The sequence below is a fragment of the Dipodomys spectabilis genome, unplaced genomic scaffold (assembly GCF_019054845.1).
Source record: "Dipodomys spectabilis isolate Male_0828 unplaced genomic scaffold, ASM1905484v1 ptg000157l, whole genome shotgun sequence".
Lineage (NCBI taxonomy): Eukaryota > Metazoa > Chordata > Mammalia > Rodentia > Heteromyidae > Dipodomys > Dipodomys spectabilis.
Genome location: NW_024870834.1, coordinates 4,886,226 through 4,904,805, shown reverse-complemented (window position 1 = coordinate 4,904,805; position 18,580 = coordinate 4,886,226). Strand labels below are relative to the sequence as shown.

Genomic DNA, 18,580 nt, shown 5'->3' with positions numbered 1-18,580 from the left:
GGCTTACAGTTTTGGCATTTTGGTGTTAATTGGAGATAGAGTCTGAGGATTTGTCTAATTGCCTGGCTTCAAGCTGCCGTCCTTAGACCTCACCTTCCTAAGTAGCTAGGATTATAGGTTTGAGCCATCTGGACCTGTCTAAAGAGGGAAAAGAGTCACAGAAAGGACTTGGCCAAGCAGTGGGAGAGGCCACTTCTATGGCCAGATGAGGGGAGGAAGTGATGTCCATGGATGGCTATGTGCTTTCCTTGATTTCTATGACCCTTCTATGCTTTTTTCTCCTATCCCTTTTCCCCTTTCTGTCTACTCCAGTCATTCTTCTATTACTTTAAGTCCACCAAGTACTTGGGACCTCTTGCCTTTGAACTTGTGTCTCTCTGCTTTTCATGTTAATTTTCAGCTGTCTACGTTTCTGGTACCAGTATTTCCTTCAGAGCTTTAATGTGGGTGGCTTATTTATCTCACATAATAATGCTATTATCTGCTTCATGTCACAGTTAAAACCTGGGAGCACCTGAAAATTTATCTGTTCTCATCTCTGCTATTTAAACAGATTAAATGTTTTTAAGCAAGTAGGAACATTCACAAGACTTGAGTAATACTTGATTATCAGAAACCTACCAGGGTGGTGCTCAAAATCCCAGTGTTTTTATTTAAGAAAATATTTAAAAATTTTTTTGGTACTTTCATTGACAAATAGATGTGATCTCCTGCCCTTTTTTCCCTAGGGAAAATATTTCTAATGTTCCAAAATAGTATGAATTTTATTTATTTACCTCTAGTGACTTATTTACTATACAAGGACATATTCATGTAATTGGTCTTGAAACTAATCTTGATTTAAAAAAGTGAGACATCAAGAGATAGATAAGAAGTGGTTTTCTTTTAATCCTGTTGGAGAAACATGGAGCACAGCCACTAACCAGTTATTGGACCGAGGGGACATGATTTAGTTTTTCTGTACTCTGACAATAAAATGAGGAGGATTTTCTAGCTAAGTGTGCAGATTGCAGTGCATGCAGTCATTGGCACTTCCCATGTGGCTGGTATGTCAATTTCACTACTACTTCCTTTTTTTCTATTTATTTTTATTTATTTGGTACTAAGGAATCGAACCCAGGGCTCATGCATGCTAGGTAAGCACTCTACCACTAAGCTACATTCCTAGCCCTTGTCCGTCCTTCCTTCCTTCCTTCCTTCCTTCCTTCCTTCCTTCCTTCCTTCCTTCCTTCCTTCCTTCCTTCCTTCCTTCCTTCCTTCCTTCCCTCCTTCCTTCCTCCCCACGCCCCCTCTTTCTTTCTTTCTTTTTGGTCATGGGGCTTGAAATCTGGGCCTGGGTGCTGTCCCTCAGTTCTTTAGCTCAAGGCTAGTGCTCTACTACTGAGCCACAGCACTGTTTCTGGTTTTCTGGTGGTTAATTGGAGATAAGAGTCTCATGGACTTTTTCTCCCCAGGCTGGCTTTGAACGGCGATCTTCAGATCTCAGCCTCCTGAGTAGCTAGGATTATAGATATAAGCCACCAGCATCTGGCTTTTCTTCTATTTTCTTATAAAAATATTTGCTATCTTTAGGCAGAAAATCTGGAGGGATTCTAGCCAACTCTAATTCTTTTGACTAGTGTTTGTGTAAAACAAATTTAAGGTTAATATTTTGCATATTTTAATATGCTGCTTTAATTATTTGTTCAGGTAAGCAGTATATACATTAGAATACCTTGTTACTTTATCAACTCTTATTTTGTAGTAAAAATCATTACCTGTAATCTCAAAAAATAGCATATACTCTTTCTTTATGTGTCCCACATAAATAGTACGTGGATCTCATCTTGTGGACTGCATATTAAAATCTTGACACACACGTTAGAGAAAGGGGAGGGATGAAGGGCAACATGTAGCTATAAATAACCTTATCTGAATCATTCACACATTGAATTATATGTGGTGTAATTAAAAGTTATATTTCCTTAGAGAAAGTATATACCTAAGTATTCCTTGGATAACTTTAAAATCTGGTATAATAGTAGATTTTTAAGTACAGTCATAGATCACTTACAGCAAGGACATATTCTGAGAACTAAATCATGAGAAGATTACGTTATTGCACAACTATCATTAAGTGTCCTTATAAAAACTAAGCTGGTTGCTGTAATTAGTGAAATCATCCTATCTGTGGTCCCTTGGTGACAGAATGTCCTTATGTATGGAACCACTACATTCTCAACACAGAAAGTGTGTGAGGTAATGGCTATGAGAATTAGCTTGGTTTTCTTTCTTTCTTGTTTTTTTGAACTTGGGGCCTGGGCGCTGTCCCTGTGTTCTTCAGCTCAAGGTGAGCTCTACCACTTGAGCCACAGCGCCACTTCCGGTTTTCTAATGGTTTTTATTGGAGGTAAGAGTCTCATGGACTTTTCTGCCCCGGCTGGCTTTGAACCAAGAGCCTCAGATCTCAGCCTCCTGAGTAGCTGGGATAACAGGCATGAGCCACCAGTGCCCAGCTAGCTTGGTTTTCTTAATCACTGTATGTTAAAACGTTGACATTTAGGGACATAGATTCACAATCACTTTGTACTCATAAATAGATGCAATTATAATTTGTTAGTTTATGATAAAAAGGGTAAAAACATATGACATATTGTACATCTTCAATATGTGTGATTTTTAAACAAAAAATTATTTTTTGCTGGTCCTTAGGCTTGAACTTTGGGCCTAGGCACTGTCCCTGAGCTCCCTTTGCTCAAGGCCAGCACTCTACCACTTGAGCCACAGCACCACTTCTGGCTTTTTCTGTGATTTAATGAAGATAAGAGTCTCACAGACTTTCCTGCCTGGGCTGGCTTCAAAACCATGATCCTCAGGTCTTAGCCTCTTGAGTAGCTAGGATTACAGGCGTGAGCCACTGGAGCCTGGCTGAAAATGTGCAATTTTAATTTAACAATTATATCAGTAAATCTGTGTGTGTGTGTGTGTGTGTGTGTGTATACACACGTGTGCACACACATTCCAGTCTTGGAACTTGAACTCAGGTTCTGGGCACTGTCTCTGAGCTTCTTTTGCTCAAGGCTAGTATTCTGCCATTGATCCATCACTCCACTTCCAGCTTTTTAGTAGCTAATTGGAGATAAAAATCACAGGTACTTTCTTGCCTAGGCTGGCTTCGAACCACAGTCTTCAGATCTCAGCCTCCCAAATTGCTAGGATTATAGGTGTGATCCACCAGTGTCTGGCTGTGATTTTGTTTTTTGATAGAGAACTTGTAAAGAAAATGATGGGCATTTCAAAAATACTTATTTTAATATAAGATATCAAGGAGAAAATTGATCATATCTTATTATTAAGTAGTTATACAAAGGGATTACAATTCCACAAGCCAGGTTATGAGTATAATACTTCTTTTTTTTTTATTTTGGGTCCAGTTGTGGGGCCTGAACTCTGGGCCTGGGTGCTGCCCCTCAGCTCTTCAGCTCAAGGCTAGTGCTCTACCACTTGAGCCACAGCACCACTTCCGGCTTTTTTCGTTTTGCTTATGTGGTGCTGAGGAATCGAACCCAGGGCCTCAGGCATACAAGGCAAGCGCTCTACCACTGAGCCACCTTCCCAGCCCGAGTATAATACTTCTTGATCAGTATCATAATTCTCCCTCATTTTCTCCCTCCCATCCCTACACTTAACTTACCTAGTTCATTTTTTACATAATGGATATTAGCTATAATGACTGCAGACTTTCTCTTAAAGAAGAAAATGTACATGTGTGAAATTAATTTATATGAATAGTTATTTGTGTTTCTCTAAAAATCAGATTCCTGCTTTGTGGAGATATTGTGACAGTTGGCTGACCTTAAATAAGTTCCACAGTTGTTTTCTCCAGTGTGGCTACATGAAGGAGTCAGTTGTATTAGCTCTCTTAACTCTACCTATTTCATCTCTAGTGACACAAAATGGATGTCTGAGGGTCCTTTTAACCTGTTGATGGAAATCATGAATGGGGAAGGATTAGCTCTCTTGAGGTTGACATCCCTGAGCCCTTTAGTACCAGAGGCTGATGGCTCTGAAAATTAGAGGTTTATGGCTCCAGTCACATATAGCTCCAGGTATTCAGCTTATTGCAACTGCTGCTTGCTAGTTGCTCCTGACTCAGTATCCTTAACTCTTGATATCTTTTACTGTTAGAATTTCTGAGCTTTAGGCATCTTAACCCTTGATGGTCCTCTGGAGCTCACCTAGCAACTGGGGCTGTCTCCATTTTCAGTTTTCCACCTTCAGAAGTCCTATGTTGTCTCAGCCTTGTTTCTGTTCTGTTTACTCTACGTAACACTCTTCAGCTACCTCCTAGTTGTTGAGTGAGTGGAGGGCTTATGGCATAGGAATGGCAGCGTCTTAGGTACTGGGAGTCATTCTTCAGCGGTCTTCCACCTGTCCTGCCCAGGGCCCTGGGTCTGGATTCCAGGTTTCACTTGTTCTTGGTGATTGCCACTCAGCTTAGCTTGATAAAGATCATAAGCCTCTGACAATCTGCGGGAAACCTTCATTGAGGTCTAATGTTGCAGTAAGTGAGGGGAAGGGCAGAGGAACCTCTAGGACTAATCTGAGCACAGTGAAAAAGCCAGGAGAAGGACAGTAGAAATGGTACAACCTTGCATATGAATAACTCTAATTCTATCAGTTGCAAGCCTCCATGAACTCCAATCAGAAACCTCCCCTCACCAACCTTGTGCCGAGTCACTTGGGAGATGCTCCTTCTACATCCTAGTGATAGTTGCCACCAGAGGGATGGGGTCCAGATGGGTGGGGTCCTCTGGAGTTTACCAAGGGAGATGGCCAGTGCAGGCCTTTTGCCTGGTCATGACCAACTTTTGTTAATAACCTTATGTTTCTAAAAGCGTTAGCCAGTATAATTAATCATACAAGTTTTTTCTTTCTTTCCAGTAGTGTAGCATAGCTTATGAGCAGGAGTAGGGTAGAAAAAGTGGATGGATAGGTTTGAAATTGGTGATATTAGCTGGAAGTATAGTTTGAAAGGGAAGCCACATAGTGCCATGGCTCGCAGCATGGGTTTTGGAGTTGTACAGGGATGGATAAGTTGAGAAAGTATCTTTACATTTATAAGATAAAACGGTGGCAATAATAGTATCTACTCATTTTATATGATTATTGTGAAAATTAAGCAAGGTGAATGCCAGTAAGGCATTTATTAGCACAATGCCTAGCATATAATGTATTCAGTAGTATTTTTACCTTGTTATTAGGAGAATGGAAGAAATAAGATTATCAGTTAAGTCTGAAGTAATAGTAAGCTTAAGATTAGTGAAGAAGAAATTAAAACTGGGAGAAATGTGAGTTAGAAATGTGGTAAAGGTGAAAACTGGGATTCTTTGACAATAGAAAACTGGAAAGATGAGTTCATGCCCAACCAAGGAGAGTACAAAGTTTTAAGATTTTAGACATAGAGTGTTTTCAGGTAATAAGACCCAGTCTTTGACAGTACAGGTAGTTGGTGATGCAAAGTAGAGGCAAATCAGTAAGTAATATATGAAGCTTTTACTGTGTGCTAGGAATGAGGATGTAAAATTTCAACTAAACAGTCTGGATTAGAGTTAAAAAAAACTAGCTATCAGTTATTTACCTGAATGTTTACCATTATGACAACAGAATTTGCAACAATAAATACTTCCAGACTTCATTATAGCAAAGCTTGAACTCACTGATTTGTTTGCATTGGTTTAATGCATTCTATAAATATCTCTATAAAATGGGTGTATCTCCCAATGAGAATTAAATAATTAGTAAAATTAATTTAGAATTTAAAAGATAGCTGTCCTAAATCCATTTTACTTAACTACTCATAATTTGTCTCCTCTTCCCCTTTTAGCCACTAGTGTACAACTTAGTTGATTAGCCTAGTTCTTTTCTATTTTGGAGGAGTGGTTTGCTGAGTGAATTTGTGTCTTTGCATTTCTGAGTATTCCATAAAAGGAGTACATACCAGAAAACAGTGCAGTGGGGGGAAAATATGCAGCTCAAGATACAGCCATGATGAAGGTTTCTTGTGCCTGGTTTTCCAATTGAAATTTGTAGATTTTGAAGTCTTAGAAGCTTAATTTGTTTCAAAAGTACAACATTGATCAAATATCTATTTAGAAATTGCATATACCACAATCAAATAGCAATAAAGTAAAATTTATACTTGCCTCTTTTAGTCAATCATAGTTAGGTTCCCTCCATTTAGTTATGGTGGACTAGATCTATACTTGCCCTGCATACTTGATTTATTTGTGCTGTGATTAAAGTCAGCTGAGGTTACAGTGTGCTCACAGCCCTGAGAAATTTCCAGCATGGGAGTTCACTACTCCACTTTATTGCTGGGTCTACTCTTAGTACTCTACTTTATTTCATGGTCAGCCTCTACTCTTCTCAGTACTCTATTGTATGGTCAGCCTCTATTCTTCTCAGTACTCTACTTCATTGTATGGTCAGCCTCTACTCTTCTCAGTATTCTACTTCATTGCACAGCCGGATTTCATCACACTTCCCTAAAATGTGCATTTAAGTAGACTACAGGTTATTCTACCTCCCTTTTCTTGCTACATTATTTTTCTTGCTTCATTATTATGAAGAAGAGCCTGCAGTCCATTATCAGATGGCCCGCCTCACTTGAGTAGACTGCTCCATAAGTGCCTGGCTCCTTCTACTCACGAAATCCAAAAAAATTGTGATGATTTTATAGCCTCTCCTTTCTTCCTCAGATATTGTCTAGGGCTCAAGTTTATTCTAAAAGACAGGAAAAGTGTTGAAGCAGACAGTAGGTTTATTTGAAACTGAAAGGAACAGCAAACAAAACAATGAAAGGGACTCTTTATACAAGCAAGGGTCCCGGAGGCAGGTGTCTGCTGTCTCTGTCCTGGGTCCTTTGTTCCCTCCCCCCTTAGCATGTACTGGTGGTCCACTTGGTCCAGGGGTTGACATGAGGAGTCTTGTAATTGGTTCTCTCATCTTCCACATGCTTTTTGTTGAGTCACCTCCTTCTTGCTCAGGATCTTTGCTTCTTGTTGAGTCATTCTCTTTATGTTGGAGCCAGATTGGCTGCCACCTTCCACCTAGCTGGGGAGGCCTAACTGCTCTCTCCTCCCCTCCCTTTTTCTTTAAAAAAATTTAAATTATCTTTAAACAGTTGTGTAAAGGGGTTGCCATTCAGCAATTGAGTTTGTAAGTACTGATTTGCTGACTGCCCATGTACTGAAGATCCCCAGACCAGCAGCCAGCCTCACTATCACTTGGGCACTTGTGAGAAACCAGTCTCTCACACCTCAGCCTCACTCAGACCTTCTGAAACAGTGTGTCTGGGATTGGGCTCAGTTTAAAAAGAGCTCTGAGGTGATGCTGATGCATGCTGAAGTGAGAAGCACTTCCCTAGTGTTCTTCCCCTGGTGGGGGTGAGGAGAAGGAGGAAAAGGAAGAGGAGGAGCTGCTTGTTCCCAGCTGAAAACCAGCAGGCCTAATTGCTTCCCCTTCTAATAATGCCACCACATACCCACTGCAAACCCTCTTTCTTTCTCTTTTTGGGAAAGAGAATGGCTGAATGGCCAGATAGTAACTGATTGTAGTATTGTAGTTTTGGTGTCTGGTAGAAATTATGAGGATTAAAATTTGTATTCTTTTTTTTTTGTGCCTGTACTGTGGGATTTGAACTCAGGGCCTAGATGTGTTCTTTAGCTTTTCTACTCAAGGTAAGTTCTCTACCAATTGAGTCACAGCTTCCCTTCTGGTTTCTGTTTTTTCAATGGTTAAAGATAAGACTCTCATGGACTTTCTACCCCAGGCTGGCTTCAATCATCAGATCTCAGCCTTCTAGCTAAGATTATAGGTGTGAGCCACCAGCACCTGGCAGTACTTTTTTTTTTTAATTTAGAAAAATCCTTTCCTTTGGTTTTCTTCTTTAAACTACTTTTCTAACTAACTATATTGGTTCTTTGCCTATTGCTTTCATACAAATCTTGATCACTTTCAAATCCTTTAAAATTTTTATGTTTTAAAATTCCTTTTTACTTTTTATTTCTTTTGAGGAATTATCTATTGTATTCATTGTCTTTTCTGGTTTAGTCATTTTCTAATTTTCTACTGAATTATCACCTTGTTTGAATTTTCATACTTAAGGTTACTGTGATCCTTTTCATATCTCATGCATTTTATTATTTTTTTTAGAGAGAAATTTTCTTAAATTTTTGGAGAGAAATAGTAGGTTATTGTTAGTGGTTGTGGGCATGTCTGTCTTTCATAGTTATTCAGAATATTAGTCTGCTCCTTATTTTCTTTCCTTAAAAATTGGATCATAGCTGGGTGCTGGTGGCTTATGCCTGTAATCCTAGCTACTCAAGATGCTGAGATCTGAGGATCATGGTTCAAAGCCAGCCCAGGCAGCAAAGTCAGTGAGCTTCTTATCTCCAATAAACCACTCAGAAAACTGGAAGTGGTGCTGTGGCTCCAGTGGTAGAGTGCTTGCCTTGAGCTGAAGAGCTGAGGGACAGTGCCCAGGCCCAGAGTTCAAGCCCCATGACCAAAAAATAAAAATAAAAATAAAAAATAAAAATTGGATCATGATCTTTAAATCTAGGAAGAAGGTATGTTTCAGGACAGCTTTCTATTTTTAGAGACCCTTCTTGGTTGTTTCTATAGTGTTCAAAATAGGATGCCTTCCCTTCTGAAGTTCCTTAGTTCTGTTCTCCCACACTGTGACATGAGCCTTGTTTTTGGTTTTATTTTTGTGCTCTATTCCTGTGCTGTAGTTCAGATTCAGTTTTCCAGAGCCTTTTTTCTCCATGTGGGCCTTTGTTCTGGAAGTTTTGAGAGTTGGTACTCGTTGAACCCATCAGCTGTGGGAGGATACAAAACTATGTGTAGTTTTGGCTGTTGTCCATCTAGGCATTTATTTTTAGTTTGTGTGGGAAATCTTAGCACTCACAGTGTAGATGTTGCATGTGTGTTTTTAATTTTTGTTTAACTCTCCTTATTTATGTTTTTATGGAAGATTCAAGAAATTTCAAACATGATGTGTTGTTCATAGCTGCTATTTCTCTAGGTGCCCTTTGTTCTTTTGTGTTTATATACTGCATTCTGAACAAACTTTTGTGGTATTATTGATATACAGTGAACTATATGTTTTAAAGATGTACAGTTTGTTGGGTTTTGAACCAAGCTTGTATATACTTATGTATGTATGTATGTATATGTGTGTGCTGCGTATATGTATATATATGTATGTGTTTCCAGTTTTTGTCATTTGTGTGTCTACACACACACACTTACACATATATGTACCTTGGAAGCCTTCACCATGATCATGATCATAGATTGAAGTTTCCTTATGCCCCTTTCATAATCCAGCCTTCATTCTCCTTTACTCATTGCTAAGCAACAACTTGGCTGCTTTCTGCCACTGTAGTTCAGTTTGCAATTTCTGTAATTTTACACAAATGAGTCATATGATAGTGTGTATTCTCTTTACATTTTCTCTCTCTCACACACTTTTTCTCTTTTTCTGATCCTTGAATTTCAGGATCTTCTTGTGCTTGCTGGACAGGTACTCTGCCACTTAAGCAAGCCATGCCTCCTGCCCTTTTTGATCTAGGTTATTTTTTCAGATAGGAGCTGTGTTTTTTCCTGGGTCTGGCTTCAGATCATGATCCTCCTACTTATTCTTCATGCATAGCTAGGTGTGTGTCACCACAGCCAGATTATTTCTTGACCTTTAGGGGTTCACTAATATTTCCCCCTCCTAAGGCTAGTTTCAAACTGTGATCCTGCTGAGTTTCATGTCTAAAGTACTATGACTTCTTTCACTCATCATACTTGCTTTGAAATATGTCCATACTTTTGAATGTATCAGTGGTTCATTTAAAAAATTGCTACTGGTATTCCATTGTACACACAGATCACAATTGGATTTACTTGCTAGTAAACATTTGTGTTCAGGTGTTTGGGTGAACGTATGCTTTTATTTTCCTTGTGTAAATGAGACTGGATATCTGAGTTGTTTGGTAAGTATATGTGTAGCCTTTTAACATATTGTCAGAGTTTTCTGAGGTGGTTTATACTATCATCTACCAATAGTATCTGAGTTCCAGTTCCTCCTTTCCCCACCAACATTACATGTTCAGTTTTTAATTTAATCATCCTAGTGGTTGTGAAACCATATCTTATTTTGGCTAGATTTGAATTAATCTAATTATTGGCTTTATTGACTTTGTCAGCATTTTAAAAATTCAGCATAAGTTTTTGGAGATGCATTCAAGTTGTTAAACACATTGATAGTTTGTTCTTTACTGCTGAGGAACACTCTGCTATGGATATTTAAGCATTCACAGATTAAAGGAGATGTATAATGTATGTGTGTATATATATATATGTATATGTACACATACATGTGTATATATACACATACATTATACATCTCCTTTAATATGTATACATATATGTTATACATCTCATATATATGTGTATATATATATATATATATACATATATAGTATGTATGTTATTAAAGCTATTGAAGTGTTTCCCTAAGTGACTGTACTGGCTTACATTCTTCCCTCCAGCAGTGGATGAGTAGTCTCATTTATTTGCATTTCACATTGTTATTACTTGTAGCTATTCTGAACAGGGTACTGCAGTACCTCATTGTGGTGGTATGTTATCTTTGTCTAATGGATCATTTTACTGAGCACTTTTTGCTATGCTGACTTTGAGTCTGTAGAGCATCCTTACCAAAGATGCTAGCCTATCTTTTTATATCTCTTACTGGTTTCCTAGTCATCTTATGTGTTTTATTACTATTTTCATCCCATACTCTCTGGGGTGAAGGGCTTCTAGATTGAAACCAGAGTACATGATAAACAAGTACTTTATCACTGAGCTACACATCCAGCCTTATTACTGTTGACTTATAAGAGTTCTTTATGTAATGTAGATGCTAGACCTTTGTCAAACATGTAGTTGGAAATTATTTTCTCTCAGCCTGTGACTTGTCTTTTCATTCTTTTCCAGGTTATTTTTATTACACAAATGGTTTAAACTTTGATAAGGTTTAATTTATAGATTGTATCAAAATTGAAGAACTCTTTGCCTAGCTCTAGCTCTAGAAGATTTTCTCCTGTTTTTTTTTTCTAAAACTTTTAAAATATTTTAACTCAAGTCCTCTCCTCCCCTCCCCTCCTCTTCTGTCCCCTCTAATTAAGCATGAAAAAAGCCAGAAGTAGAACTGTGGCTTAAAGTAGTAGAGTGCTAGACCAGGCTGGTCTTGAACTTGTGATCCTGATCCATTGATTACTGATGTGAACTTAACATAGAATTATGACCCAGTGAAAACCACTCTTGGGGCATTTATCCAAAGGAAGACAAGCCAGGACACTGTAAAGACACCTGTACATCCATATTTATTGCTGAGCTTTTCACCATACTGAAGTTATGGAAACAGCCCAGATATTATACAGTTGATGAGTGGATAAAAAATATGATTATCTATCTATCTATCTCAAGATCAAATGGAATTTTATTCATCCATAAGGAGCAATAATAAGTCATTTTCAGGGAAATAGACCTGGAAAAACTATGTTAAGTAAAGTAAGTCAGGCTCAGAGAGACAAAGGTCATGTTTTCTTTCATGTGCTAGTTAATGTTATAAACATATATGAAAACATACGCATATATACCAACAAATTAACTAAAGTTTGACATGCACAGTGGAGCACTCCAATGATATAACGCCTTTGAACCTAACTTATAGTTTAGCAAAATGAATACCAGGAAGCTGGAACAAGTTTTGTCAGGGTGTAGGTCAAGGTGAGGGAGGGATAGGTAAATGGAGAGAGGAAAGGTGGGCAGATATAGTCATAGTATTCTGTGTACATATATGAAAATGGATCCAGTAATGAAAGAAGAATGAGTGAGGTTGGGGGAAATGAGGAGGTAATGACAGAAAGGGTGACTGTGATCAAGATGCTGATATGTTGAAGCAGTTTTGTACAACTACTTAAAGATGATATTATACAATTTTTTAAAAAAAGAATAAAATAAAAATAAAAATTACTTGATAAACCCAAGTTACTTAGGTTATATTTCAAAAACAATTTTTTGTAGTTTATTATGGAAATAGATTTGCAGAAGAATCGAGTTTTTCAGGAATTTTGTTAAGGTATTTAGGCCATCTGACAACACAGATTTTATTTTGGTAACATCTTGTTAAATGTATGTCAAAGAGGCATTGTATAAATGTCCTACTGACTTGTAAGAATATTGAGTGCATTTTTACAAAATTTCTGGCAACTCATGACGCCAGCCTAGAAGAATAAGAAATTTCACTGTACTAATAAAGGACTTGTACGATTTGTCTAGTTGATTTTATTGCTAGCCCTGTTGTTGCAATGCCTATTACTTTAACATAATAAAATTTTTCATAAAGTATAGCAAAGTGACAGATCACAGGGAAAAATGAGCTAGAAGTTACAAGTCTTTAAAAATAGTCTCAAGACTTTACGATTTCGGACATGCATATAGAGACTCACTTTAGCACAACCATAATTAATATCTTCATAAATTGTAAAGGTTTATTCAATGAAATTTTATTCTTAGTTTTATTTTTATATCTCAATGATACATCAAACACTTATTAGGAAGTCATGAAAGGTTGTTGTTTTCAAATTAATCCATTCTTTTTATAATCATAAGCCATGAATTCTGCTTATAGTTACAAATTTAAAATTTGTATTTTCTTTGTAAGTGCTGGTCAAGATATCCAAGGAACAAGTGTGATTGCAAATCTTCCAGTTTTGATGCGACAGAATCCCACTGAAACACTTCGGAGAGTCTTGCCAAAAGTCAGAGTAAGTTGTATTAAATGTTTTTCCATTTCCTTCCAGTAGTATGTTGTTATTGTTGAGAACATTTGGAGCTTTGATGGCTGATCTTTTGTACCTAATAATTGCTTTGGGGGCAGTATTACTATGTGCATCTTGAGTGACAAATATTTAGAGAAATTAGTTGTAAAGATTTCTGTAGTTATTTTCTTAAAATTAGTTCATCTTAATTTTTCTTAAAATTCTCAAAGAGAATATTACTTGATCTTCTGTTAACTAACATCTATATGAATCCATTAATCTGTATTTCTGCCACAATGATAATATATTTTTAACTGATCCTCTTTATAAATGTCCTGTGGTGATTTCTAAAAAAATCACCAATAAAGGTTTGATTATACATACCACGATTTTAGTTTCACATTTATTTTATTGTTTCCTAAATTCTTTCAGAATTAGTATTCCTGTTTTTAGTGTGTTTTATCTATTATCACATTCTTTCTTAACATGATTCTACTTAACATTTTTAATCAATAATGCATCATGTTAAATGTTTAATAATTCATATTATTTATTTTCACTTTTATGCAGTGGTCACTTCACAAGAACTCCCTTAAAACAGATAGCTGTTTCTGTGTCCTCCAGGAGCTTACATACAAATAGGGGTCAGAGAGGTTACATATTAATAGAGGTAGTATTTTCTAATAGTATTTACTAACTTTAGTAACTTTGCCTTGGCTTTCCATTTGGTAGTAATGTTTTTCTCAACTTTTAATCATTTGTATATGTTTAAGTACTGTAATTATTAATATGTCCTTGGGTTTACTTTTGGGTTTATAGAGCATGCTTTTAGCTGTTGTGATTTAGATCAGGTGTACTATGACATTTTTATAAGGTGTTTACATTTCTGTTCTGGCAGTGTTCATTTCTTACTGGCTCCAGTGATGATTATAATTATTTTGGCATTGCATGTGATTCACAAGTGAATCAAGACTTTTATATCTGTTTTGCCCCCCAGAATTATGCCATAATTTCAAAGAGAGTAAGCATACACTGTCATTTTAATATTCAATTTCAGCAATATTAGCTTACCTAAGTTTGTTAACATGACATCAGAAGCGTCAGATAAACAAACAGTAGTAGAAAGGAACAAGTGTGTAGGTCTTTTTGGCTGTAGAATTAATATAAGTAAGCGTATTAAATTCAGGTTTTGCATATTAAATGTCCATATTAAATGTTGAGTAGAACCAAAATAAAAAAAATCATAGATGAGAGTGACCTTCAAAAGATCTTTAATATATGTTCTGATCTCTAATATGTCTTTCTTTTTTGTACTTGTACTGGGCTAAACTCAGAGCCTCATGTTCTTGCTTCACTTTCTGGCTCAAAGCTGATGTTTGACTACTTGAGTTACAGTTCTTCTTGGCTTTATGCTGGCTAGAGATAAGCATCTGACAGACTTTTCTGCATAGAGTGGCTTTGAATTGTGATCCTCAGATCTCAAGCTCCTGATTTGGTAGGATTACAGGCATGAACCACCAGCATCTGGCTAAGATAAAGTGGAACATAGAGGAACAGAGAGAGGCAGGTGTGGTTAGGATCTACTGGGGCAGAGTGGGGTGTGAGTTGAAAAGTCAGAGAAATGTCTTTGATGGAGCATGCAAACCTTGGTTTTTATTCTGAGGAGTGAGGAAATTTCACCTTTGAAGACTAGCACAAGTTAGTGACTTAATCCCACTTTCGTTTTATGGAGGTCATTTTGGTTAGTGTGTTGAGAGGGAGTTGGAGTGGCCCAGTTAGGCCTTCTGCACCAGTCCTTCTGACGGTTGATGGCAGCCTAGATTAAGATGATTAAGAAGAGTGGTGGCACATCTGAGGTACATCTGTAGGAGCACAGTGAATGGAACTTTATAATGGATTAGATTTGCCTCCAGATTTCTGACTTAAGAATCACATTTTTTTTGCTGGTTTTAGTATCTTAGGTGATAGTCTGTTGTATTCATGGGGGAAATCATTTGAATACTTACAAATACTGATCTTCTTCAAACAGCTTACTGTGAAAGGATTTAGAGATATGAACTGCAGATATATCATGTAACAAATTATTCCCAGTGGCTTTCCTGTCCTTATACCTGCACTTGTAAGCATCTTGGAGAGCTCACCCCCTACCCATCATTCTATCATCCTAAAGATCCAGAGATGAGGTGATGTCAGAGATTCTGCTTAGGCATTATAAGTTTTACCGTAGATGGGTTTGTTTTATTGCATTTGTATTTCATCCTTGCTACAATATACTAACTGTAAAATGGCTTTTAAAAAATAGGTGACTGTTTTTGCTGGTTTTAGGAATGAAAGAATTTAAGATAAAAAATGGCAGGAACAGCATGAGGATGAGAATTGAAGTAATTCTATTTTATTTACATTGTTTCTTAAATTATTAACAAAGTGGGCAATGAATGGTTGTACAATTAGATTGCTCACCTCAAGGTTAAATTTAAGAATTTGGAAAGGAGTTTTGTGGGTTTTTTTGTTGTCACACAGTACTGATTTTGAACTCAGTGCCTCTTGATCTACAATTTAAATTGACTAAAATATAGTAATTATAATTCATGTTTTATGATTTAACTCTAGGACACTTTTGAAAAAGACTTTTTCCTTGGGTCCTTATTTAATCAAGTTTTCTTTCTTCATAATATATTAAATTGAAATATTAGATGCAGAGTTTAATATTTGATTTGAACTTCTATTATGCCAATGTAAAAGAATTTGATTGGCAAGATACATTTCTAAAATACCACAGTCCTTTAAATTTAAAATGGTAATAATTACACTAATAGCATAGGAAACTCCTTTTTATTTTAGTACAGAAAAAAGTTTCTACCTGTGGAATTATTAAATACAATTCATTGTTTCCCTTACTAAAAATATAGGTCATAAAATTATATGGAAAACGTACAATGCCAGGCACACATAGTAAAACTGTGGTAAATATTTATTGAGGTCTTACATGTGTCAGACACTATACTCTTATCAACCATTTTACACATTATTATATCTGAATCCTGACAGTAGCTTTATAACAGACATTCCCGAGGAGGGAATAAGTTAAATAACTTGACAAGTCACCACTCTAGCAAGCGATATAATGAACCTTTACCAGGAAGCCTGATTCCTGAGTTTTCCCTCTTAACTAGTATTCAACTCTTCCACTATCTATTCATGATTGCAGCAGATCTCTAATGTGAAATTTTACTCCTCAAACCTTAGTCATCTGATCTGGATACTACAACAGCTGCATGCTGGACCTACTGCTTCTGCTTTGCCTCTTAGAGCTAACTACTCAGAGACATCTTTTAAAAGTATCAGTTATGCCGGGCGCCGGTGTCTCAAACCTGTAATCCTAGCTACTCAGGAGGCTGAGATCTGAGGATCATGGTTCAAAGCCGGCCCGGGCAGGAAAAGTCCGTGAGACTCTTATCTCCAGAAAACCGGAAGTGGCTCTGTGGCTCAAGTAGATAGAGCACTTGGCTTGAGCTGAAGAGCTAGCTGAGCGACAGCACCCAGGCCCAGAGTTCAAGCTCCATGGCGGACAAAAAATAAATAAATAAAAAATCAGTCATAATTTAGCTGCTTGCATGAAAATTACTCAAGTGGTGAGATAACCAGAATACTGTTTTCTTCTCCCCAGTCCTACTCCCACAGGCTGTGGTCCCCATACATTACAAATATTACCTTATTTGGAAATCGGGGTCTTTTCAGAATGTGGTTAAACTAAGGGTTGGGTGATAAGGAGATTATCCTGGATTATTTATGGGTGGGAACTAAATGCCATCAGATATGTCCCCATTAAAAAAAAGGCAAAGGAAGGTAATGATGTTGGGCCCAAGACCTGCACAGATATGAAGCTGAGTCTATTGCCAATGGGTGAGAGGAAGAAACAACCTTGTTGAAGACCTCACCCTCCCCAGGATGAAAGATCATAGGGTAGGACCAGTGAAAAAGACCTGAACTTAGTGGTCTTGCTTTATTTTAGGTGAAGTTGATCCAAGATAACCAAGAATTCCTTACTTCCACCATCAGCCCTAGCATGTAGTAATGGGCAGCAGTATTTTATTAGGGAAGCTATGAATGTGGAAGCCAAGAGTAGAGTAGGAACTGAGGAAAATCCTCTGACCTTCCTCAGGCTGCACAAAGTAACAGTTGCCCACTGGTGGAGGAATTTGAGATCTGTTTTTCCCTAAAGATGACCGTACCAGAAAAGAAACTCAAACCCAGACAAACTACTGAGTTAGGATTGTTCAGCTTGCAATACAGCAAGCCTCACAAAGGATACATGTCTGTTTCAGAGCATAGTGTTACATCCATCTTCATTGAACATCTAGCATTCAATAAAAATTTCTAGACATAGGTTTTGCATAAAGCAAGATATCTAATATCAGAAGACACAGGACATGTTAAATAATTTAAAAGAACTGATTAATAAGTTGAAGGTCTGATGGAAGAATTGAAATGCATAGCTATATAGGTCATTTCAACAGAGAGCTGTACTATAACTTAGTCAAATGGAAATTCTAGAAATAAGAAGGGTGATAGTAAAGATAAAGCACTTATTTAATGGGTTATTAAAAGTTTGGACACATATGGAAAGATCAGTGATCATGAAGAGAGAAATTATCCAAATCAAAACAAAACTGAGTGGAGAAAAAGGAGAGAATCCAGTGGTTTTGAGATGGTATAGTGATACCATGTCTTTGTTGTCATTAACAGAAAGAAAAGTAAAAGGGCACATAACTTCTAAACTAACAGAAGATGGAAAAAGCTGAATGAAAGAACTGGAATCAAAAAGGAAAATAAATGAGAGACAAATAACACAGAGTAGTGGTTAAAAAAAAAGAAGAAAGGTTGAGCTGGGTGTAATGGTGTCTCATGCCTATAATCCTAGCTATGCAAGGAGACTGAGATCTGAGGATCTAGGTTTGAAGCCAGGCTGGACAGGAAAGTCCATGGGACTCTTATCTCCCTGATTAATCACCAGAAAACGGAAGTGGCACTGTGGCTCAAGTGGTAGAGCACTATATTTGATTCTGGTGTCCTGCATCTTTATTCATTTTTCTAATTTGGAGAGGGGAAAGGAAATAACAAAATGCTGAAATAAGGATACAGGATGACCCAAGGTAACAATGAGATGTACAAGACACTATGTTGAAAACCAATTTTATAACTTTAGCTGTGTGTGTGTGTGTGTGTGTGTGTGTGTGTGTGTGTGTAGTTGGCGGGGGTGGGGTGGGGGGGGTGGGGTGGGGTAGGGGGGTGGGTGGGGGTGGGGGGCAGGGGGGAGGAAAGGGATGGTAGGGGGAATAAAAGGAGAGGGTAACAATGCTCAATAGGAAATGGACTCATTACCTTGTTCATGTAACTGTAACCCCTCTGTACAGCATCTTTACAATAAAAATATATATTAAAAAAAGAAAGGAAAGGTTGATATAGTGTTGTGAATTTGTGTTTGCAATAGTGGTAATCCCCTGTGCTTATGCCTTTAACTGTCATCTGCATAATCTCACTTATAGAGCTTTCCAAAGTATCAGAACTGTATATATAGTTTTCTGCTTGTCATCTCTACTCACATGTCTCAAAGGGATCTCAGAGTTAACAGGTACAAAACTGAGTTCATAGGGACTTCCCCAACTCCCAGGCTTGCTCCAGTGTCTTACCCTGATGTGCACACAAGCCAAGCCAGA

The 18,580-nt window shown here is 37.4% G+C and overlaps 1 protein-coding gene across 1 annotated transcript in view; it reads left to right on the top strand.

Moving 5' to 3' along the window:
• Window positions 1-18,580, top strand: part of Ppp4r4 (protein phosphatase 4 regulatory subunit 4) — a 75,667-nt gene that overhangs the window by 15,281 nt on the left and 41,806 nt on the right. Inside the window, exon 3 of the mRNA XM_042692638.1 lies at window positions 12,767-12,869. Within this exon, the coding sequence (XP_042548572.1) occupies window positions 12,767-12,869 (103 nt within the window). The remainder of the gene's footprint in view (window positions 1-12,766; window positions 12,870-18,580) is intronic.